General features: G+C 36.7%; 1 protein-coding gene across 5 annotated transcripts in view; it reads right to left on the bottom strand.

Moving 5' to 3' along the window:
• Positions 1–599: 599 nt before the first annotated feature.
• Positions 600–26480, bottom strand: part of QKI (QKI, KH domain containing RNA binding) — a 159008-nt gene continuing 133127 nt past the window's right edge. Inside the window, exons 5-8 of one of the 5 annotated variants that reach the window (XM_034963214.4) lie at positions 12328–12415; positions 10697–10996; positions 7618–7692; positions 600–3713 (exon numbers count right to left, since the gene is read on the bottom strand). In XM_034963214.4, coding sequence (XP_034819105.1) covers positions 3697–3713; positions 7618–7692; positions 10697–10996; positions 12328–12415 — 480 coding nt within the window. In that variant the 3' untranslated portion in view covers positions 600–3696. Of the gene's footprint in view, positions 9749–10696; positions 10997–12327; positions 12416–26480 lie in introns of all 5 variants that reach the window. The other 4 variants (XM_034963216.4, XM_034963217.4, XM_034963218.4 and 1 more) reach the window with 4 other exon arrangements.

Raw genomic sequence — 26480 nt, 5'->3', positions numbered from 1 at the left:
AGTTAAGCTCCCCTAATAGGAGTAGTTAGCTAAACAAGTTCAACGCTTTCCAAAGGAAAAAGGTCAAGTTAAAACAAAAATCTAAATAAAGGTAAAATATCAACAGTTTCTCTGCTTTACAATGTGACCATAAAATTACTTATTTACAGAAATTAAAAGAAATGGTTCAACAAAGAATCAAACTGGTTTCTCCAGGTATATACCATTACAATGTATCTTTTTACTCGATGCTGTGAGCAGACAGTGATTATTTTGGAGAAGGAAAAATAAGGTGTGGAATTAGTAATGCAGATGCTGAAAGGCAAGTGGCAAGAGAAGAATGCCTCAAACAAAGGCTACTTTGTTCCCATCTCTACTGCACCTACACCCACACCAGCCCCCGCCCCCAAGCTAAAAGACCAGAATAACCAAAGCCATTTTAACAGTAGTGTGCAAAACTGTCAGCTGACAAACAACATAAAAACAAGTCACGCTATGTTATCTGTGGTCACGTTCTTCAGGGTTAGTCCAGTAACTCAAGACTTTACATTCTTTTGTCTTTATTTGTTTATTTTAATTAAACATATAAAGGTTAATAAACAGACAAAGTCCAGAGTTAGTAGGTTGGTATTATAACATTTATTAAAATAATGCTGTGGGTTAATAGAAACAGCAAAGAACCAAAGAATTAAAATGCAAGCTATGTAAAATCCCAACTAAAACCCAAAAGTGTCTAATGTATTCATTCATTAGCTAACTAAAAGCCCAAAAAAGACAAGACACCCAATATAATAAAGTACTGCAAAACAATTGGCAATTTTCAGTTATCAAAATTGTGGATTTTGCATTTTGTATCCTTTTCTCAATCAAGAAAAAAATTCTTTTTGAATGTTATATAACATACATATAAAACAAGATAGAAAAATACATTATAAACTTGTAACAATGGCTGTAAATACATTATCTTACATGTTTCTCATAGGCAATAGGTTGGTTATGGTACATACATAGCATGAAACTAAGATAATAAAGAATAGACAAAAATACATGTCAGCTGTACGATAACATACAAGCGACACTCCCATCTACCCACGCTAAAAAATTACATAATACTGTCAGAAAAAAAGTCTTAAAAACTACATATTTTAATAAGAAATAAATTCAATAAAGAATGATAATACTGAGAACCAAGGCATTCAGAGATTTCAAAAGTCATGCTTTTTTCAGTTGATCCAAAATTTTGTCAACCAAGTTTTCAAAAGTTTGTTCAGAGCCAACATTCCCTATAAATGTCACACATTTATTATTTCATATATTTACTTTCTTCCCCATAAAAGACCTTTGATAAACATCTAAAATGTCCAGGTATAACATAGTTGAGATGAAACTGGATCAAATACTGGTATTGTTTTTAACAACTATCACCTCAAGTGTTTGAGTGTCGCAAATTTATTCAACCAACCAAACAATATAAAAATCAAAATGGCACAGCATATATTGTAAATAAATCAAAACTGTATGTGTAACAGAAAGACAAAGCAGTGGCATATTAAACCAAAGCTAGCTGGATACAAAACAATGAATGTCTATTGCATAGTAAATAAACTGACAACGGTTTCCAAGTGAGACAAGATGGTGGGGGAGGTCACCAAGAAGGTAATGACTCAGCTTCCTGCTGACCTCTGACTGTGATGCTGGGAAGGTGTGGAAGAGGGAACGAGTTGATAAGCTGGCGGGGGGGGGGGGGGAGTCCACTGTCACTTGAGATTTGCCACGTCTGGTACTGAGCAGTTAATGATTATTCACACTCAAGTGTTTAGATGTAGGCTTTGCACACAAATTGCTTCAACTACATAACTAACTGTTTCAACTTCTTGAGAAATTAGAAGCTTAAGCTGAAATGTGGTTGAGTATTTATATGCACTATGATGCTAGTTTTTCACATTCTTTTAAAGTTAAGGGGTGGGGGAGGCAGAGGTTACTGAAACAGTAAAAGGATACACTACACCAGTTATCTGGTATGATATAAAGACATGTGATTAAATTTGGGTGATTTAAAACATTGTTTTCTAGAATGAAAATCACAAAGATTCACTTTTGTGAAAACATTTGCTAGGTATCCTATTATATCCAATTAATTAAAAACAAAAAACAAAATCAAATGAATGCATCCCCCTTCTCCAAATAAAACAAAGCTCTAATTTTGTCTGTAAACTGAAGTTTAGATGACACATAATTTTTATCTCAGAATCCTTTGGGTTAACATTGAAGATTGGAATAACCAAAAGTATTAAACTATTCTTTTAAAGAATGATGTTTTAAAACTTACTAGTCAGGCATTAGAAAAGTTATCAAATCTTTTCACAGTATCAGATTTGGCAAATTTGCATCAAGGTAACGTGGCAAAAATCATATAATTCAAACTATCAACTCATTTGTCTCCCTCATATCTTCTTTCACATACTGGGCGACTGAGTAACATGCATTAACTTGTATTCTGAGGGAGGAGCTGATCTTTATGAGACACTTGACTAAATGACCATGAAGGAAAATAAGGCACTTTCTTTTCTTTAGACTTATTCCAATACTTAAAAAATAAAAAAGAAAGACAAAAAGGCTCTTTTGGTCTTTTGTTTCTTGACAACCACCAGAAAAAATCATTTAATGAAATAAAGGGTTTCTTTGTTCTTTTTCTTTTTTTTTATAACACTTGAAAGTATAAAATGCTACATTTCCAAAAATATATATATTTTTTTCTGCACCAGCACCCTTGTATAGTAAAAGTATCTACTTTTTGTTCATTTGTTTCAATGCACTACACTTTATCTACAATTTCATTACATGTATACAGCAAATAGGCAAGCATGGCTTTTACATCCTTAATGATTTTTTTCTATACAGGGAGGTTTAAAAAAAAATACTTGAACAGTTTGCCCAGTAATGTGACACATAATGCATGTACCTTGTTCTCATATTTTTTTAGGTGTAAAATAAAGATTCAGTAATTTTAACTCAGATATTTATCTTTTTAAAAATAGTGTTGCAGTTTTGTTATTTGCATTACTTTTCAAAACTCCTTAAGTTTTTCTCTCATGGCACACTTTCTTCTAATACTTCAAATTTTGGCAGGCAATATAAAAAAGGCTGCAACTTCTGCCCTTTGAGGGCACTGTAGTGACTAAACAGCATATCAAATTTTGAATACTTTTTGAAATCACTTCACCAATGATATCCCTGACCGAAGGTTCATGCATGATGCATCATCACACAGTACATTCAGAGAGAGCTTTGACTTCGCTATGAGAAGAAAAAGATTCCTAGAAGTCTCTCACAGTAACTGCCTCTGTCATTGAGTAGTTAAGGACCATCTGTCTCCCCTTCTTAAGAGAGGCCTTCTTACCGTTCGCTTAGGGTGGGATATTAAAAGATGATCAGTGCTGTGGGATGAATTGGGCCTTATTGCTTTACTACTATTCAGTGCAGGTTCTAGAACCACTTTCACCCAAACAGGAAAAAAAAAAAAAAAAAAAAAAGCTGAGTTGGAGGACAACAATTTCTTTGTCTTTTGTTTGGTTAGATGGTAAGACGAACGGACAAGTGCCTCAGCTCGCTGCACTGACGACAGGCAAGCAAAGGCGATTACCAGTTAACTGATCAGCAGGCAGGCATGGTCAGGTCATCATTGGGTGAAGAGTTCAGAGGTCAGAAGGTCATAGGTTAGTTGCCGGTGGCGGCTGGGTGGTTAGAAACAAAAAAAAACAAAACAAAAAAAAGAAAAGAAAAGATAGAGAAGAGATTAGTTTCAGCTAGTGACGGCTTAATGACAACATGAAAAACTAATCACAACTAATAAAAAAAAAAGCATGTTTAATTCTGACAAACTGATTGACACCATCTACAGAATACAATTAAAATCATGACAATTTCGTATCATGATTTGAACAAATGAAGAAGAGCCCACTCCCACAAAAAAAAAAAAACAAAAAAAAACCGGTTAACAAGAAAAAATAGAAATAAAATACAACTAACGACTAATAGTTAGTAGCAGTCAATGAAGGAAATTGAAAAACAACAATGAATAGGTTTGGTATACAGAATTTTTAAACAGTCAGTGCAGTTATCAGTATCTGACTGCTATTAAGCATTAGTATTCTCTAAGATGCAAGCATTAAAGCAACTATTAATGATGGATGTGATTATTAATAACTGATGATTAACAGAAATGAATCTAAAGAAATTCAAAATTCTATGAACCATTTGGTTCAACATAAACTCTGGGCCAAACAAGGTTTCTTTTGTTCAATAAATGTTTATTGCTTTTTCAATTATTCTATTTACAAACAACATGGAATTTCTTGGCCTCATGATACAAAGCAATACTAAACTGTAGTCTAGCAGTGTAGGCAACATCATGGGAACCAGAAAATGGCCAGGCCTTTTGCACTAGCCAACACTTTCCAGTTGAAAATACTATTTTACACATATAGAACACTTATAAAATGCACTTGCATGTAAACACTGTAAAATCCTGCCATTTAAAATTCTACACTCAAAAAGCTCTAAGTACATCAAAAAATAGAAGAAATTTCTAATTGATACCAATAAGGCATTTTAAAACTACAAACAGCTTTCTTTATTCAATTTCAAAGCTAATACTCTGCAAATACAATAAAATCTGACATTTCATATACATTCCTGCTTTATATTTTTATATTTTAAAAGAAGCCACCTGTAAATACTATTTTCTTTTGCAAAATAACAAAAAGGACAAAAAAACTTTAAAAATTACAGTAAAACATAAAGTAGTTCTCAAGTGGAAAAGTTATCATTCCCAATGTCCTTGAGTTGTTCCTTCCTTAATCAACCTTTGTCACATTCTGCTTCACCAAACTTGGTCCACTTAACAGTAGTATAATTTTTAAGACTCATTCAACAGCTTAATTATTTCTACTATATTCTGAGGTTTGATAGAATTTTCTGTACTGTTGCCATTGTGACTAAGGCAGAGGAGATGTGAATGAAAAGATATTCAGTGCAAAGTTAGATTCTGTGCCACTTCATAAATCAAAGCCCAGAAGGTGTAATGTTCAGTTTAAATGATCTAAAATAATGGACTGATTTACCTTCATATGACAAAAATGTTTTCTATAGTCTATCATTTAGAACAGTTTATAAATACTACAAAAATACTGTATCTTCAATGTGACCAAATCTTCCCTGAATTTCTTAAAAGTGGAATTTTATTTAAAATAAAAATTGCTGCTCCAAAATCATAGAAGAAAATAAATATTTAACATGATGTAGTCATACTACTTCACAGGTATTCCAAAATATAGAATCTTAAAGCATTTTTGATGTTACTCATAGTTTTGATTAAAACTGTTTAAAGTTTCTTATACAAATTATGTAAGTGATGGTTTTTGTATTACTCAGAAAAAACTCTGACTTCTTTTCTGAGTGTGGAATATATAAACGAAGTGAGTGACCATTTATATATACCAGGACACCTAGACTACATCCTCTGCCAAGTCTTGGCCTCCTACACAGGTGTGTCACCATGCAAGACCATACAGTTCATTACAACTAAAAGGTCAGTTGGTCTCTAATAGGCTTCAAATTCAGTTTTGAAATATATAAAAGAGGTGAGTTTACTTTTAGTAAAGAACTACATATTGGTCAACCATGTAGTACTCTAAATGTTCATATAGAATTACATGGTTATATGTCCAAGGGCTGAGTTTTTTTGCATTAAATGAATGCTTATACTAATAAACTTCTCTTCAAAATATTTTTTTAAAATAATTTTAACCTCAAAAATAGAGAAAACAGTAGTATCATAAAATAATTTAAGTGAAGGACTTCAGACATCTCCCTTAGACCCAATGAGTGCATACAGTGATAAGTATACGAGTACTCTGTTACTAAAAAAGAAATGAGCATTTCGGTTTGCTGACACTGCATTTTAAATAAAAACAGTGACAGGACTAATCAAAACACGTAACTACAAAAGATCCATGCATGGAATGTGTCGTAATTTTCCAAATACAATAAAATCTTCCTAAAATATGTCCAACTATCTCAAGGCACTGGAGTATTAAGTAGGCCAATAATTATTGTGTTAAAGCAAAATGGTGAGAAGTCTCCTAAAAGGGGGCATATATAGGGAAAGATTAGCTGGGGGAAAAAAACTACTTTAAAATACTCTTTAGAACAATTGTAGACATTAGCAATATGAATAAAACCTCAAATTATTCATGGAATTGTCCAGTTTCTTTAAAACTCAAGTGACTTTCCAAAAAATTTCCCCATCCCTATGAGACGTGCTCATACAGAACACTTACAAGGAATATCATCCTCATAGACGACCACGGAGCTGGGGTCTATTTTGTTCACTGAACAATCACTGTTAGTGATGAATACATTAGTTTAAAAGTCTTCGACGTTCTTTATGGATTATGCTAAACAAATATTAACAATGTCTTTGGGAAAGGCATGTTATTTCTGATGTGGACAACAGCTGTGTCTAGTATTTATCATCAGTACTCAAGGTAATCACATAAAGCAGGTAGGTCCTTCATAAATTCATAGAAGATGTACAATTGAAGTACAAATCCAGCACTTTTTCCTCCACTAATATTTGAAACTTTGATCAATTTAATTTGCAGGAAACAAATGTGCCATAATAGAAACTTGTAAAAAATCCTTTTTTACTACCATGCTTGATATTCCTATCTTGTGATGGAAAAACTTAGAAAACAATTCAATGTCAATAAACCGAAAATACCATTCCTCAATAAGCAAAAATAATTTATAAAAGGGTCCAAGGGCATATACAGGACACAAATTATAAAAGTTGTAAAGGAGAAAAATGAAGACTTATTTTCCAGTCACAGGTTAGTCAAAAATTATATTCACACAGCTGGATCTCATACCACCACAGAACTTCAAGAGACAGTTTACCTTCAGATAATATATTTTAGCAGCAAATGACAAAAATCAAAGGATCCATTTTGGCAAGAGAATGTAAGAATAAAAGGGAATTGACGCTCTAATTTATATAAAAAAATCCAACTACATGAAAGTTATCTTCACAGTCCTCACTTTGTTGATTTTAGCTAAGTACTTGACATGTGCACCCTCATGTTTATACAGTGGCTCAAATATTTTATTATAAAGAAAAATGGAAACTAAATCTTCAGTTTTCTCCAAAAGTACACAGGAGGCATATATTCCTTTACTTCTCTCATTAAAGCACCATCCGTTCAATTCATTTTGCAATACCAACCCCAAATTTCAGAACTTTTAAAAGGTAAATTTTAGCAAAAGTTATTAATGAAAATAACTGAGGCAACATCAAAATTTAATAGCTCCCCAAATTGACTAATTTATGTTTTAGTAGGAATAAATCATAGTACATAATAATAGAAGATTTAATAAGTTAAAATATGAAGGGAGAAAAAACCAAACCAAAACAAAAAACCCAACCCTTAAATCTGTCAATGATCACAAACAAATTTAGAAAAGGAAAAAAAACTGTGTGCAGGTAAGCAATTACATTTTTCCATCAGGTGTGGTGTTGCAAATTTTATGGACACCCAACGCATTTCTTATAGACAAGAACTGCAGAACTAAACTAACCTCGGTCTGCGGTCACAATCCTTTGGTAAGGATGGACACGCATATCGTGCCTTCGAACTTTAGTAGCCACCGCACCTAGTTAAATTGCAATTACCAAGACAAAGTTAGAAAACATTCACAAGGGGGGAAAAAAAACATTAACAGCAGGTTTATCAAAATGGATTTCAAATGTTCATTTACTACAAAAGTTTAAGAAACACGTTAAGGCACAGTAGTTTTAAAATTAACCACAATATGTCATGTATATATGCATCTATTAATATTGCATTCATTTCAAACATCTTGGGCCTTAACCTATTGTATCCATTCATTTACAATCCCCAAGTTACAGTATTTCATGAGCTCTATTAGATCCAAACATATTTAAGCTTTACTAGTCACATATTCACTGAAGTGCCTTTCTTGCAGCAGGACTACTTAAATAACGCCATGTTTAATACTGACAATTATTTGCTAACCTTAAGACCACTTCAAGAGTTTATCACTTAAAAAGGTTTAAAAGCAATTCTTAAAGCCTACAGATTGTGGTTTTAAACTCTGAGTCAATAAGTATGAACTGCAATGAATTAGGTGATTAGTAAAGCAAACAGTATAGTACACTTAGCAGTCAGTATACTACTATACACTCCTTTATAAATTACCATTACTGTGTAATATTACAGACTAAACCAAATTAATAACATAATTTTACTTTATATCTATGTGCAAAAAGTGCAAGTAAGTCACTGACTGCTAGGCTAAGCTTTTTTCCCCCGGAGGCTGCTGAGACTAAGCATTTGTTAAATTCAGATCTGATGAGGGTTCAGTTAAGACCGTTCTTGAATTCTTAGCCTTTCGTTGGGAAAGCCATACCTAAAGATAAAAGGAAGGGAATTAAAAATTAGTCATCAATGAAGACTTGATGCTAATACCAATCTCCTCACTACTACCAACACACATGTCTGCATCTGTTTTGAAGGGCACTGCTTATTTTAAAATAATTTAATGTGAGATGTGACATAAATAGCATGCATGTTATCTGTGTGCAAATTTATTATAACTTAGAAATTTAAAATAATTTTCTGAGTTCTCCAAGTGGTCAATATCATGTTTTACTGCTTAGGTGGCAAAGCAAGAAATGAAATTAACCATAATAGATTTTTTCATTGGGCACTTATTATTATTCACCTTATGAATGCCAATTAGAAATCTGCATATTTTGGTCTTTATTTTACCAGTCTAATAATTAAGTTTCTATAAGTAAAAATTTTCCAACAAACAAAAGACATGAAGCTTTACAATGAGAAACAACTTTTACTGCAGTGCCTCTTGCTATTTCTAAGCAGTAAACTGGTCCATCACCCCTTATTCATTTTAGATAAGGTAATCATATACAAGTACAATTCCACGTGGCAAAATCAGGGAGATCTTGCACTGAAAGTGCTGGAACAGCAGCTGGTGGCTAAGAGCCCCAGCCCTGCAGGAAGTCAAGAGTCATAACTCCTCGGGAACAGATGCTGTGGGTGCAGCAGAGAGGAGTTCTGGGAAAAGGAGCATGCACGGGACCACAGGACAGAGTATTAATAGAAAAGAAAACTTAAACAACAAGGTTACAGGTTACATGTTATTTTAAAAATGCTTCAAGAAATGTGCAACAGACACAAGCCTCTCATAAACAGTTCTGTGGTATAATTCTGACCTGCAATTACTTTATACAATGATTTAAACAGAAAACATGTACAATGAAATGTATTTGTTCATGAAACAAAGGGCACCTGAGTGCATGCACACACACAGATAACATACAGAGCATCATGGCTTTCTTTACTTGAACAACGAATTTTCGAGTTTAAATCTTAGTGTTCTCCAGTTCATTAAAGATTTTCAAATCCTTATAAATCAATATTAATGCTGGGGAAAAAAAACCTTAAAAGATCAAAGTCCTAAAAGTCAACAGCATGCATGCAGCACCAAGGTCATATACAATTCAGGAAAAAAAGTATTCAAATTTTGTCTGGTAAAACAAAGGGGTTGCACAGAAACAGTTTGTTCCACATTGACTGGTCGTGTTATAACAGCTGCTGTATTCTAGTCCTTCATCCAGCAAGTCAATGGGCTGAAATATCAGGCATGACTGGCATTTCAATCCACTCTATAAAAAAAAGGCATCAGTAATGTCTTTTTCGAGCACACCACTTTTTGTTCATGTAAAACCAAGCGTTTATATTATGATTTTAATTTCTGCCTTAAGTGAGATTCTGAATTCAGTGATTTGCTATTTATTTAACTATTCCACACTGTACTACTGAAATTAAGAGTATCTCTCATGTTTAATATGACTAGGACTCCAAAACACAATAACTGAAAAATCTTAAGAATACAACTACAGTCATGCCTGCATAACATCATTTTGGTCAACAACGGACCACTTATACTATGGTGGTCCCATAAGATTATAATGGCTATACCACACAGCCTAGGTGTGTAGTAAACGATATCATCTATGTCTGTGTAAGTACACTCTATGATGTACACCAAATGATGAAACTGCCAGACAAGGCAATTCTTAGACTGTATCCCCGTTGTTAAGCGATGCATGACTGTATTTATCTGATATTTTAAGTGATCACAAATATTACAAAACACACACAATAATATGAATTTTATAAAGAGCTCAGACTACTTTCACTTAGAAGTTTAAAAATTTTCCAACAATTACACAAACCTGTGAGATAAAATAAATCTCAAATAAAGTTTGAGAAGTGGAGCTGATGGAGGTGACAGGCCAATGGGGTGGGACCTAAAACTCAGAATGACCTCAGTAATGTCAAATGTAAAAGTATTTGTTGAAATGTACACAACAGATTTACCCAACCAAACTGAACCTCAGTTACCAAAGTGGATCTGAATAAATTTAAGGTGCAATTATTTCAAAGGGGAACCCTTATGAGAGGCTGAAATAAAACAAAATTTAGTTTTCGGTCTTCCCTAATGCAAACTTGTCTTGCCTCTCTAAAACTGATAAAATCATTTCAAAATCTGAGGGACCAAAAATATTTATAAAGAGAATGTTGCTAACCCCATGGGGAGAAGAACTTACCTAATACACCACTAGGTTCAATAGGATACTCAAGGATTGATGTAGCTGGTGCCAATGTGTAGGGGTACTCATAGGGTGTATAGATTAAACCAGCTTCGGGCCCTGGAGGAACTATTGCAGCAGTTGGGTGAGGAGTTCCGTTTGGCATGACAGCGGTCTGTATTTGTCTGATCAAAGGCATTATGGTAGGGCCAGCTGGCGTAGGAGTACGCAGGGCAGCTGGTGGGAGAACCGGCGCAGGCCCAGTAATGATCCTTGGAGCAGCCTGGGCTGTTGCTGCAAGAGAAAAGGCAAGGGCTGCTACAGTAAGCAAAGAAATTTAGAAAGAAGTATAGAGACAGCAGTATAAAATATGGAAAAATGAGAAGGGAGTAGGAAAAAGAAAGGAAAAGCAGGAAAGAAGAAAAATAAAAGGAAATCATTAGTACATGCGCTGATCACACAAAAATGCAAAAGCACACCAATCAAATGCAAACAGCTTTCCCTTTCCCAATGTGATTAAGAATGTGCAAAAATTAAAAAGCCATTGTAAAAAAATGAATGACACCATTAAATAGGTTATATTTAGTTCATACATTTGATATATCTAAGATTTCATAAGACTAAAGTACATGCAGAAGCACAATGAAACACTTGCATTAACAGATGTTAAAAAATAATTTGTAACCGGAGTCCACAGAAACTCAGTTTTGGTATATTTCTAAAGTACAGCTTTAGTTTCAAAGTAAAGAAAGAATAATTTTTATTGCATTTAGTCAAGTAACCACTAGGTATATATGTACATTTCGTGCATCTTGAGGAAAATCTTAAAAAGCCCTACTTCTAAATTCCTATTAATGATATACTCACATTTTCATGAGTAAATTAATGTCAACAATTTGTAAAGTAACTACTTCTAAACCCACTAGGTTGCCTACATCTTGTAAATCTGGCTAGAACTTTAAAATTCTATGTGTTTTAAATAATCAGTAATTTAAACATGGTATGTTCATATAAATGACATGTATGAATCTTAAATTGTTTCAAAATATAAATTTCACATTATTTCATTTTAAACATAAAAAAGCTATCCTCTTACGGCTTATAAAAACATGCATAGATACGCATAAAAACAAAAATAGGACAGAAAAAGAGTTATCACCCACTGATCTCTGTGAACTCACATATGAAATCAACAAGGAAAAATACTGGAGGGAAAACATGCAAGCAAAGTGAAAGGACAGAACTCAACAGAGGGTCATTTCAGTCAGATACACTTCAAATTCACTTTTTCAAAATAAGCTTTCAATATGTTGTCTTTTGCATAAATTTAACAAGATAAGCTGCAAGCCCTACATCTGTAGTTAACCAAACAGAAAATTTCTTAAACGCTTGAATTTAGAGATTGTGATTTTGTTAAAATAATGTAAGTTTATCAACCTAAAACTTCAACATGCTGACATAAAATAAAATCAAGAGTGTCCTCAATTCATGAAAGCATTAAAAATAGGACTGTCAGTCCCATATCAAGTGACAGAATTATTTCAACTGTTCACTTTGTATGAACTATTATTGTGTTGCCAAAAGGAAAAAAGTCTGTAGACAAAACAACGCAGACAGCAGTAACCCTGGGCCTCAGAGCTCATTCTTACGTGATTTAATGTTGGCATCTCTGTAGGTGCCATTCAGAATCGCAAGCTCCATCAGCTGCATCTTCTTCAGGCTGTCTTCTCCTTCTGCCTATACATGGAAAACACATGAGATGAAAGCATTTGAGACTGTCCACAAATATAATAGCTATATCTACACACAAGCCTTAAAGTAAGTATCATGTGACTACAGTCACCTGTTTTAATAAGGGGAAAAAAAGATCAGGAACCAAAAGGTGCTAACATAATGGAGCCTGCTTTCTCTTTTCTCAGTAAAGGCATGTTGATATACAGCATATTGTATTTGTAAATTTTTTGTCAGTTACACCGATTAAAGTTCCCCTAAAAAGCTTTACTTTTAAATAGAAATGAATGAAAATGTGAGATAAGACTAAATATAACATATTCTCTTCAGCATCTATCATTTTAAAATTACTTTAATTAATTTTATTGTTTTTAGATACAGGGTCTTGCTCTGTTACCCAGGCTGGAGTGCTGTGGCATGATCCTAGCTCACAGCCACCTTGAATTCCTAGGTTCGAGCCATCCTCCTACCTCAGCCTCCGAAGTAGCTGCGACTAGAGGCACGCGCCACCATGCCTGGCTAATTTTTTTTATTTTTTGTAGAGACAAGGTCTCGTTTTGTAGCCCAGGCTGGTCTCAAACTCCTGGCTTCAAGTGATCCTCCTGCTTCAGCCTCCCAAAGTGCTAAGTTTACAAGTGTGAGCCACTGCACCCAGCCAGCAACCATCATTTTGCTGAATATTCCAAAACTCAAATGTGTTCGTTAAACACACACATACACGCGCGCGCACATGCGCACACAAATAATTTTAAACATACAAGATTTGATTATAGAATTTAGGTAAGGAAATTTTATGCTTAATTCTTCAAAAAATGAAAACTCAGTGAAATAATAACTTCTAAAAAACCGTATATTCTGCTCTCTTACACCACCATCCCTGTCTCCTTTCAATCTAATTAGCAAGTGCTATCAATGCTACAGCAATCTATCTTTAGGGTCACCATATGATTTATTGTCCAAAGCAGAAAACTTTTAAAAGCAAAAATGGGCACTAATAATAACCATGCTTCAAACCTAAATCAGGATAGTCTCTAATCATCAAAATGTTTGGCCACCCCATTTACCTTGAATTCGTCCCACTCTTTCCATTTACTGTTCCAGTCGTTTTTGGCATAGCACCCAAACTACTAAAACATGTTGCTAATGGTGTCTGTTCTCCAATCAATCTCTACACAAAGGCCAGATTAATTGCCCAAATCACAATTTTCATCATGTTTCTCAACATTCTGTCTCAAAACACTTTCATGGTTTCTTACTATCTAAAAATATAAAAAACTTTAGTTGCCTATAATCTGGTCCCAAAATATCCTCAAGTTAAGCCCATTAACCTACTACTTTACACACGTACGTAAGTAACATCTTAAGTCAAACCAGATTGCTCTCCACCATTCATCTCTGTGCATATTCCCACTTCCTCCATCCTAAGGGCTCCCCTGCGCACTCTCTGCCCCTCTCTCTTTCCAAATCCTACCTATCCCCATCCCCACAAACTTCAACCTAAATGCTACCTTCCTTCTCCAGGGGCCATCCCTAGATTACAGTAGATCCTCACTTAACGTGGTCAATACATTCTTTAAAACTAACTTTAAGTGAAACGACAGACAGCAGGTCCTCAAATAATGCCATTGCTTTCAACATGGTTTCATTATAACATTGATGAAAAAAGAGGCTGCAATATACTACTCATTTTGTTTAAAGTTGTATCTCCAAGAACCTATCGACAAAGTTAATTGCTTCTACTTCAAATTACAGTCTGTTGAGTATCACCACTCCCAAAGTAAGCTCCATGAGAATAGGGCTTATTTCTTTGTTACCACTGCCTAACCCCATGTTCCTACGGCCACCCCCAAGTTATTTACTAGAACTTATAAGTGACTGGTATGAGAAGTCTTTAACTTTATTTCCAAATCCCAAATGTCTCAGTCCAACATAAACTTTAGCCACAGTCAAAGCAAGCAGTAGATGAGGGTCCATCTATCAAAGTCTGTGTAGAGATAGAACTAACTGCCCCCCACTTTTATGTATCATCGAATCCCAGTAACTTTACATGACTTTGTGATATTTACAATGAAAGTAACACAATGCAACAATTTTCTGACATAGTTTTGTTCCTCTCTGATTCATAAAAGGGGAAGGACGACCAGGACACAGGCTTCTCAGTGCTCCTTTCTATTATAGCTGTAATGACACACAAAATTCTGTTTTTGGCATTACAATGGTGAACGGTATACTATAATATATAGTAAACAGAACTGTTCAGTGAGCTTTTAGTAAATCACAAGAATTAAAGAAAAATATGAGTGAAACATAAAGACAATGTTTTGATGTGCTACTACCAACTTTTTAAAAACCTACTTTGCAGAAGATTACAGGGAGTGGATACTGGCATGCCTGTAGAATTTGACTCCTATCAACTTGTACAAAGATGAACAAAAAGTAAGTATGATCTTTGAAAGACACAGAAATTATTTGTTAAAAACGAAATAAGTAAGCTACTATTGGAAAAGAAGAATCAAATCCATTATAATAAAACTTCTTCAACTTATTTGCTAAAAACTAGTCATTTGAAAATTAAAACTTATCAAAAGTTTCAAATTTAAATTTATATATAAAAATGGAATACCAAAAGTATTATAAATTATACTCTACATAAAAAAAGAAAAAGAAGAGCAGTAGGTTTACCTCCAGTCATCTACCATAGCGAGAAAGAACTGGTACAAGTTTGAAAATGTCAGCAAATAAGAGGGCAAATTTACTTCCAACAAAGAGGAAATAAAGACGAAAGACGAGTTTCCTGCAGAAGGACAGGTGCTTGAAAACATGTTGGCACTGAACTGCTCCTTTTGGATAGCAAAATAGCTATTCATTATTTGGCAATGGAGTGTCAAACAAGGGAGAAAACCACAGAGAAAAAAGATGGAAGAAATGTGTGTGATCACCACTGTGTGTGCACACTTGTGTAATGTGCAGGGTGCAGGATAATGAAAACAGGAGAGATCACCCTAAGAGAATAAAAACAAGAGTGGCATAGGAGGAGATCCTGGTGTAGTCTGCCATATGGTGTTGCTGGAGGTGATGGTATGTTACACCAGATCACAGCCACATTTTGGCAGGGTACACTAATGCCTCCCAGAAATGCACAGGATTTAGTTGGCAGAGCTGGAATTTGATTCTAGGTGGTCTCAGTCCAGGATGGGCTTCACCCTCATGTCCTGACCACTCCCCTCCACTCTGTATTCACAGGGCATGATCTTGTGTGTCTTAAGAGACAACAGGGTTCACTGGCCAGGTGTGGTGGCTCACGCCTGTAATCCCAACACTTTCGGAGGCTGAGGTGGGCAGATCATGAAGATTAGGAGTTCGAGACCAGCCTGGCCAACATGGTGAAACTCTATCTCTACTAAAAATACAAAAAGTAGCTGGGCATGGTGGCAGGTGCCTGTAATCCCAGCTACTTAGGAGGCTGAGGAAAGAGAATCGCTTGAACTTGGAAGGCGGAGGTTGCAGTGAGTCGACATCGCGCCATTGCACTCCAGCCTAGACAACAGGGCGAGACTGTCTCAAAAAAAAAAAAAAAAGAAAAGAAAAAAAAAGAAGAGACAACAGGGTTAATTATAGAATTACTTTCACATCGAAGTGGTTATTTCAATGTTACTGTCCTGGTTTTGACAATGAGATTTGGTAGTACGTACCTGCCTAAACACTGTTGAAGGTATATGTCACCTCTTTTTCAAATATAAGTTCAGATGAGAAAACTAAGTTTCTTCTACAGTCTAGAGGCTCTAGAGCTTCTATGAGCCAGTCTTCAGACCAGTTTTTCTGACCTCTTTTTTTCTCAAAAATTACAACTGATCAAACAGGGCATCCTGAAGTTGTACATGTCAACTCCAGATAGTTCACAAAGTATCCTGCAGAACCTTGATCGGGAATAAGCAACTCTACAGAGACAGAACACTAACTTTTACATTTGTAAAATGGGTCATTAAAATCATATTTTGTAATACTGAACTCCAGTGATTATCCGCAATCTCATAGCTTCTGATTTCCTAAGTATTTGCCCTATATTCAAGAATCATTTAAAAAATGGAAGCAAAATTCACATGCAGTGGACTCCCAAGATCTTAAGTGCAATATCCAGTCATGATATTTCTTTTTTTTTTTTTTTAAGTTTTTGTGGGCACACAGTAGGTGTATGTATATATAAAGTACATGTGATATTTTGATACAGGCATATAATGCATATTAATCACATCAGGGTAAATGGAGTACCCATCAACTCAAGCATTTATCCTTTCTTTGTATTATAAACAATCCAATTATTCTTAAATGTACGATAAATTATTGTTGACTGTAGTCACCCTGTTGTGCTATTGAACACTAGATCTTACTCATTCTAACTATATTATTGTACCCGTCAACCATTCCCACTGTGCCCTCCCAACCACTCTTCCCAGCCTCTGGAACCATCGCTCCACACTCTATCTCCATAAGTTCAATTGTCTTAATTTTTTTAGCTCCCACAAAAAAGTGAGAACATGTGAAGATTCTTTCTGTGCCTGACTTATTTCACTTAACATAATGACCTCCAGTTTCATCCATGTTGTTGCAAATGACAGGATCTTATTCTTTTTTATGGCTAAATAGTACTCCATTGAAGACACAGGACATTTCCACAAACCCAGAAAGTCTCCTTGTACCTCAAGCCCTAACCATCCATCTGATTTAACTTGCCTAGACTAGATTTTCGGATAATGAAGGCATATATAATATTTTGTGTTCAATTTCTTTCCCTCAGTATGACAGCTGTCAGACTCATCCATATTGCTGCATGTCGCTGTAGTTCATCTGTTTTAATGGCTGAGTAGTATGTTATTTATCTATTCTTCTGCTACAGACATTTGATTGTTTCTACTTTTTGGATATGTGAACAGAACCACTCTGAAAATTCTCATATAAGGCTTCCTTGCAAATATAAGTTTTCATTTATCTTGGATAAACACCTATGAGTAGAGTTGCTGGGTCATAGGGCAGATGAATAGTTCCCTTGTATTTGTATGGAAAATATTATGGAAAGATTATTAAAGCACAACAAAGAATGTCTTTACTTTTGAAATGTAGAAGCTCAAAAATAGAATACACTCCTGCTAATAGCTAAAACCTGTGGTATCGGGGAAGTGCCTTGAGAATTTCAGAGTTTTTCAGATTTATAGAAAGATAATACACCACAGATTCTATAACACCCAGCAGAGTCTGGGGGATATTCCTATAATCCAGTCCGTAACAAACAGAAAAATACTCACACTAAGTGGGGTGAAGCAACTATAAACACAGTTTTCTGAACTTCTGGAGGCTTGCAATTAAGGATGACCAATTATGGGTATGTATAAATAGATATATTTTAATTTACGCATATTAAGATATAGATATGTCATCAACTATGCCTTTTCTGTTGTTTGTGTTTTTTTTTTTTTTTTTTTTGAGGTGGAATTTTGCTTTTGTTGCCCAGGCTGGAGTGCAATGGTGCAATCTCAGCTCACTGCAACTTCCGCCTCCTGGGATTCTCCTGCCTCAGCCTCCCAAGTAGCTGGGATTACAGGCATATGTCACTACGCCCGGCTAATTTTTTGTATTTAGTAGAGATGGGGTTTCACCATGTTGGTCAGGCTGGTCTCGAACTCCTGACCTCAGGTGATCTACCCGCCTCGGCCTCCCAAAGTGCTGGGACTACAGGCGTGAGCCACTGCGCCCAGCCATCATCAACTATGTTTAACAGCTATGTTAAAAGGATACAAACAGGTCACGTTTAATGTAATTTATACATTGTTCAACTTTTCTAGATTTAGACACTAGATCTTCATTATCCAATCATTTATGCTTCCTAACAAATGTGTGGTATTGGCAGTGCATTATCCCTGAGGCTCAGGCAGGGTAGGCAGCTTATCCAAAGCCACAAAAGTTCACATTGCAAACCTGGCTTCCAACCCAGAATACCTGATTCAAAGTCCTCATGTTTAACCATTACATTATACCTTCTCCAGTCTTATGATGCCTTTAAGTGGAAGTATCTTTTGAATTCATCAGACCACATGTTAGAAAGTAAGAAAATCATGTTTATTTAGTATTTTTAGATCTATATACTTTAAAAAACAACAACAACAAAGTAATCACCAGAGAGCTGAAACAAATGTGTATTTCCAAATCATTAAAACTATGTCAACTAAAAAAATAATTCGAACCACTGCCTATCACAAAGGCCCAAATTCTCCAGCATTCAGGGCATTGAACAGTTTACATGAGCAACCTTGCTTGCAAATGTTTTGCATTAGTCAAAATCATCTGTCCACAATCCCCCTGAGTAGACCTGGTACTTTCCTCTCCAAGTTAGGCTCCTATTGGAAGCATCCTATGTGTTCCTCAATAACACAGATCATCGTCTTCTCTCAGAGTGCAGGCTTTTTTTTTTTTTTTTTTTTGAGCTGGAGTTTCGCTCTGTCGCTAGGCTTCAGTGCTGTGGCGTGATCTTGGCTCACTGCAACCTCCAACTCCCTGGTTCAAGCGATTCTCCTGAGTGCAGGCTTTTCTAAGCACTCTCACGCATACTGGTCTTGCTTTTATAAATTCATGCTGCTTATTTTTGGGGTGATCAATCATATATAGCCATGTGCTATCTCAGTTTTTCTATTTTTTGATTTTTAAAGAAATTTATCATGAATTGTACCCATAAATTAACCAATAACCAATAAACCCATGTTCCTTGTAACCCCCAAAGCCTTGCAAAAATGAATGTGCTCAACAAATTTTAAAAAATGAATTAGTTTTCTATAAATTTGAAATAATGGGTAGAAAAGGTTTTCCAAACAAAAAAATACATGACTAATTTAATTGAAGAATAACAAATATCAGAGAAAAGAAAAAATGAAGAGTGACCACATTTTATGAAGAATTTTGATGCCAATTACCACCTTGATCTACTCCGACAGCTTTGGCAGACAGAAGATGACAGATAATTTGATTGACTTAAACAAAGGGGTTTATGAGAGGGAAGTGACAAAAAAGGATTTGTCTTTAAAGCCTCACTGTGCTATTTTGTGGATGGACTGCTGGGGGCGCCAGCGTGATTACTGAGATAGGTCATGAGCTTTAACATTGTCCAGGCAAGAGAGAGGATGAACTGGACTGGGGTAGAGGTTGTAACAGAGATGAAAAGAGTTATGTTAACCTGACAAGGCACGATGATCAGTTGGACACAGAGGGTAAGGGAAAAGGAGAAATTGAACAATGTTGTTTAGGTTCTTGATTTAAGCAATAAAGTAGATGGTGGCTCCATGTAATGAGATAAAAATTGAGGAATATGGAATCAGAAGTTCTCTCTTGAAAGGTTACATCTGAAATACTTATCTTAAACACCTAAGTGGAGATGTCAGGTACACAGCTGAATATTCATCTGGTTGATCAACTTATTCCAACTTATCCTATACAGCTGGTAGAAAAATATGCTTTCATATTTCTGAGTTTTTCTCCAAGATGATGTGGCAGTTACTAAGTTCCAAACTGACCTGCCATATGCTTTCCAATGCTTAGTGTAGGGCTCTACCACTACTACTTCTTTGCCAGCTGGTTTTCTGTGAGGTTCTCAGAACTGAGGCATAGTGTGGGTGTAAAGCAGCCGACCCTGAAGAGCTGGATGAGGGAAAGAGATGTTCTCTTTCCCATGTGCGCTCCTTTCAGCTATGCACTTGCCAGAGGCAGCTGTCTCCTGGCTCCATGCTTCTTTCCCAGCACCTCTACAACCAGTCTCATCGTGCAGCCCCTTCCCTCCACGCACACCAGAAGCAGCCAGCCAGGGTTCTCCCCTCTGAGCTCCTGAGGTTCTTGAAGTAGCTGAGAGACACCAAGCCAGGGTCTTGGTTTCATCATTACACAGGCTTTCTCTTTTATTCCAGCCCTGGGGTAAAAGATGCTTTTTTTGCAGTCTCTAAATCTGTATTATAGCCTGTCTTTCTCCTTTTTCAGTTCTCAATACCTGTGTAACCAATCAACAACTTTCCACACATAAAGCAAGGTAGAGGGAAAGTGTCAGGCACTTTATTTAACCAGAAAAGCTTAAAACACTCAAACACACACAAATATGATGCTCCTCCTCCATTAAAACTATATAAAACTAACAAAGATTTGTACCTTAGGACAATATGTTCTGCCTCTCTTCAACAAGGTATAAACAGATCCATTGAAAAGTAACAATCTCAGAAAAACAAAAGCCAAGTCTCAATAATTAGTACTTACTTCTTCTAATGCTAAATACGATACAATCTGTGATTTTATTAATAGTAATAGTAATCTTAACAGGCATGATAAACTTCTGAAGGATTTATATGATTCACAACTCCGGCTACATACTAGCATTAGTAGAGCCACATCATATTTATAGATTAAAAAAAAAAACCTCCAAAGTTGATTGTTATTTTAGACGGATATTATTAGATGATATGGTTGGGCTGGAAGGTGGGACATATAAATACCAATTGGGAGTTTAATAGAACCTTGTTCTACAAAAGAAGATAAAAAATAGGAACCTGAGCTGGGCATGGTGGCTCATGCCTGTAATCTCAGCACTTTGGGAGGCCAGGTGGGTGGATCACTTGAGGTCAGGAGTTTGAGGCTTGCCTGACCAACATGGTGAAACCCTATGTCTACTAAAAATACAAAATTAGCTGGCAATGGTGGTGCACGCCTGTAATCCTAGCTACTTGGGAGGCTGAGGCAGGAGAATCGCTTGAACCCAGGAGGTGCAGGTTGCAGTGAGCCGAGATCGTGCCATTGCACTCCAGCCTAGGCAACAAGAGTGAAACTCCATCTCAATAAATAAATAAATAAATAAATAAAAATTAAAAAAAAAAGAACCTGAAAATTATGACTATCTAAAAATCTCTTAGTTTTGAGAGGTGGGACAGAGAGGCAAAAACTAAGAAAAGTATACCCACTGTGGCGGGAGTGGTGGTGAGGGGGCTTAGAGGTGGGCAGAACCTAAAAGATGTTGTAATGATTGCCTGACAAAAAGTTCTGAAAGTGAAAATATATTAAACTCATTCATATTCAGAATGAGCACTGAGATAGAAAGGTAAAGGAAGTTAAATGATGTGCAACTGGGATTATGATGGGAGTTTGCACAGGCTGCGGTGGAAGACCAAATGAAAAGGCCTAGGGAAATAAACACAACAGCTTTAAGAATCTTACGGTAACTATGGATTCCTTCTCTAGAAAACATATATGAGTACGCAGCTGAACCTTCCAACAATATGGATGGGCTTGAACCATGCAGGTCCACTTTTATACAGACATTTTTCTGCCTCTGCCAGCCCTGAAACAGCAAGACCAACCCCTCCTCCTCCTCCGCTTACTCAGTATGAAGATGATTAGGATAAAGAACTTTATGAGGCTGGGCGCGGTGGCTCACGCCTGTAATCCCAGCACTTCGGGAGGCCGAGGTAGGTAGATCATGAGGTCAGGAGATCGAGACCATCCTGGCTAACACGGTGAAACCCTGTCTCTAGTCAAAAAATACAAAAAAATTAGCCAGGCGTGGTGGCGGGCACCTGTAGTCCCAGCTACTTGGGAGGCTGAGGCAGGAGAATGGCATGAACCCGGGAGGCGGAGCTTGCAGTGAGCTGAAATCTTGTCACTGCACTCCAGCCTGGGCAGCAGAGCTAGTCTCTGTCAAAAAAAAAAAAAAAAAAAAAAAAACGAACGAACTTTATGATGATCCACTTCTGCTTCAATAGCAAATATATTTTATCTTCCTTCTGATTTTCTTAATAACATTTTCTTTTCTGTAGCTTATTTTATTGTAAGAATACAGTATATAATATACATAACATACAAAATATGTGTTGATCAACTGTTACCAGTAATGCTTCCTGTCAATAGCAGGTTATTAGGAGCTGCATTTTTGGGGAGTCAAAATTATACGTGGATTTTCAACTGCACGTGGGGGTGGTTCCCCTAATCCCTACTATGGTCAAGAGTCAACTGTGTAAGCAAAAAATGTTGCATACAATTTTAGGGAGTTAACTGTGAGTATTAAACTTACCCATGAAGATATGTGATTAAATTGTTAATTCACTCCAACTGCTCTTACAAGACTTCCAAGGTAATGCTGCGTAATGTATTCATCACAGTAATGAAGTACTTTTCAAAGTGACTCTGACTCTTCAAAGTAAATGCTTTTCACCAGGAGATATTCATGAGATTTCTAAGCTATCAAGCACAACCTTGACAACCTCACAGAAGAGTAGCGGTAGAAAACTACCTAGCATTTAAAACAATTTTATGTCATGACTGCTACTTTCACTTATACCCAAACTATTTTCAGATGTAGTCATGGTGGTAACACCAGAGGAGGTAATTAATTTTGGTTGCTGCCCATCTTCTTTTTCTTTGTTGTTTCATCAGATGTCTAATGATATCTTCAACACAAATTACTGACTAAAATCTTGAACCTCAGAGTTAGGCTAAGCTAGAATAAAGTAAGGTAAGGAAGAAGTATGGGCTACCACCTACTACTTGTGACTGGTGCCTGAAGTGGGAAACATCTTGCGGAACTGGAGCCCTCAACCTGTGGGACCTAAGGCTATCTCCAGGTGGACAGCGTCAGAACAGGATTAAATCGGAGGACACCCAGCTGGTGTCTGCTGAGGAATCTGGTGTCAGGACTGACTGGCTGCTGGTGGTGAGGAGAAATCCCTACAAATTTTGATGACCACAGATCACAGAAGCACTCGGTGTGGTGAGAGTAGGAGAAACTGATTTTGTGTTTTCCTGTAACCTTACGCACACAGATATGCAAGCACTGGTATTTTTCTAACATACTAGTTTTCATAAGAAATGGAATCAGGAATCAATGAATTAGATAACATTCACATTGGCTGGCCATTATTGGTTAAAATTTGATCGATGCCCCTGTCCTCCAACAGAAGCAGCTTTTTTTTTTTTTGTGAGACAGAGTCTTGCTCTGTCGCCCAGGCAGAAGTGCAGTGACACGATCTTGGCTCACTGCAAGCTCCGCCTCCTGGGTTCACGCCATTCTCCTGCCTCAGCCTCTCTGAGTAGCTGGGACTACAGGCGCCCACCACCACGCCCGGCTAATTTTTTGTATTTTTAGTAGAGATGGGGTTTCACTGTGTTAGCCAGGATGGTCTCGATCTCCTGACCTCGTGATCCACCCGCCTCAGCCTCCCAAACTGTTGGGATTACAGGCGTCAGCCACCGCGCCCGGTCATAAGCAGCTCTTTGTTGGGGTGGCTGGTGCTTTAAATATTTCATACAAATATTTAAGAAAGTTTGTTAGTGGTGAAAAAAAGGCAACTGCTGTGGTACCAGAGTTAGAAGTAATTCAACTCTGGATTTGCCCTGTTAGAACTCAGTTTTATAATAATAGCCACATAGCTTCCCCCCAAATCTCTGATTACTGAAATTCCTGTAAGAAAAAGTAGCTTTGTTACTATGTGCTATGGTTTAAATGTCCCCTCCAAAACTCACGTTGAAACTTAATCCTCAATGTGGATCATGAGAGCTCTGCCATCAGTCCCTCAATGGATTCGTGGATTAATGGATTATTACAGGAAGAGAACTGGTGGCTTCATAAGATGAGGAAGACAGACCTGGGCGAACACACTAGCTCACTTACCCCCTTACCATGTAGTGCCTGCGCTGCCCCAGGACACTGCAGAGTCCCCACCAGCAAGAAGGCTCTCACAGATCCCACCCTTTGACCTTAGACTTCCCAGCCTCCATAACAAAGAAAGAAATTCCTTTTCTTTATTAATTACCCAGTTTCAGGTATTGTTATAAGGAACAGAAATCAAACTAAGACACTGTGAGTTTGAAACTCTCCTAATTTCCCATGGAAGAACTTTTAATGGATTTGACTGCATGGTCAAAGCTTCATTTACTGAAGAACAGATTGCATAGTTTAACTCTGAAAAGTATACAATTAGGTTCCTGGTATATACAATGTTAAGAAATATTTGTTCAACAAATACAAACAGATGCTTAAAACACCTGTTAAAAAAGTAGTGTGTTAGATTGTAAAAGAAGGTAATTTTTTCTTTAAGAGGTAGAGAATAACAAAGTGAAACATTACTACAATTGCATATTAATATATGTCCATTTAAAAACCACAGACAAGTAAAGAACACCATGTAGTATGTTTTTGTTTTGTTTGTTTTTTTGAAACAAGTTCTCACTGTGTCACCCAGGCTGGAGTGCAGTGGCACGATCTCGGCTCACTGCAACCTCCACCTCCTGGGTTCAAATGATTCTTGTGCCTCAGCTTTCGGAGTAGCTAAGATTACATGTGTGCGTCACCATGCCCAACTAATTTTTTGTATTTTTCGTAAAGATGGGGATTCACTATGTTGCCCAGGCTGGTATCAAACTCCTGGCCTCAAGAGATCCGCCCGCCTCAGCCTCCCAAAGTGCTAGGATTACAGGCATGAGCCACCATGCCCAGCGCAGTGTTTTCAGGAAGTAAGTTTTCTAGCTGTTGGTCTTTTACTGAGTCTTAAGTTATTCACAGCACTGGAGTGCAGGAGAACACTTTCTCTGGGATGTTCACAAGCCTTTTCCTACCCTTTCCTGTCCATACTTCCTGCATATCCCCTCCAGGACTGCTAAGGAAAATGAGACATTGGCTCTGCTCAAATTTCATCATCACCAACCTCAAGTCCCCCGCCTCAACCTCTCTGGCCTCTCCTCCCACATTTCTCTGGTCAAATCTTCTTCGCTCGGCACTCATTCTCTTTCCTGCCGCCCTGTGAAGAGATGCCTTCCGCCATGATTGTAAGTTGCCTAAGGCCTCCCCAGCCATATGGAACTATGAGTCAATTAAACCTCTTTTCTTTATAAATTACCCAGTCAGCAACCATATTCTATAATTACAGTGAATACAGCACTATCCATCCAGTTATACAAGTCAGAATTCTGGAGTTACAAACGATACCTTCTAGTCAATCACCATTCACCACATCCAGTCTATATTACCTCTTAAATAACTGCTTATTTTGCCCAGTTCTAACTCAACTCTCACCTTCCGGGTCTCCTTTCACACATCCACTCTGGCCCATTAAGATGTTCTCTCACCTCGTAGCCAGAGTGATATTGACAAAATGAAAATAAACCTGGCTCACTTCTTAAAACTCTTCAGTAGTGCCCAGTCCTCTTCAGATAAGATCAATATCCTCAAACATGCTAGGTCTACTCACTGGGTACCTCACCTCAATCTCTCTCACTCTGCACTCTGGTCACACATACCTTCTTTCAGTTCCTTACCAAACTGCCCATGTTCTATTACAATCTTTTAAAAAACAGTTTTACTGCCATAATTTATATACCACAATATTTACCTGTTTAAAGTGTAAAATTTAATAGTTTTGGGTAGGCTTACGTATGTGTATGACCATCACACATATATAGATATTAATTGATTTAGAACAGAGCAACCTAATGAGGTGATTTAAAAAATGAGGCAAAAAGGGGTAAGTGACTTGTGGAAGATTTTACATGAATGTGTTTTTAGGTTCCATTTTTACTATGAAAAGCAAACAACAAGTGCTTTGTTAAAGGACTAATATTCAATCATTAATTCAACAAACACTGATCACTTTCTATGTATGTGCAAGGCAGTGAGGGAGAGATACTAAGATGAAACAGACTTCATGCATGTCACTGAAATGCCCACTCAGGGGCAAGGGGATAAACAAACAAACAAACAAAAATTCAGTTCTAATAATTCTATACTACTATCATAGACAATGCATTCTACTATAATATTAGTACAGAATACAAATCATGGAGTTCTTTCTGGAGATCGCCAAAATACACTACGTAAACAAACAGTGTTCTGAAAACTGTGAGTTATTTAATACGTGTGGGTGTAAGTGTAAAGGAGGAATGACATGAAACAAAGTTGGAAAAGTAGGCACATGTTAGATGAAGATAAGCTATGAATGCCATACATTTTTACCATGGGGTGATAGAAAGTCACTGAAAACCTACAACAAGGAGTGTGATGACA

The sequence above is a fragment of the Pan paniscus genome, chromosome 5 (genome assembly GCF_029289425.2).
Source record: "Pan paniscus chromosome 5, NHGRI_mPanPan1-v2.0_pri, whole genome shotgun sequence".
Lineage (NCBI taxonomy): Eukaryota > Metazoa > Chordata > Mammalia > Primates > Hominidae > Pan > Pan paniscus.
Note: the sequence above shows the minus strand (reverse complement) of the source record. Positions and strands in the feature narration are given on the sequence as shown.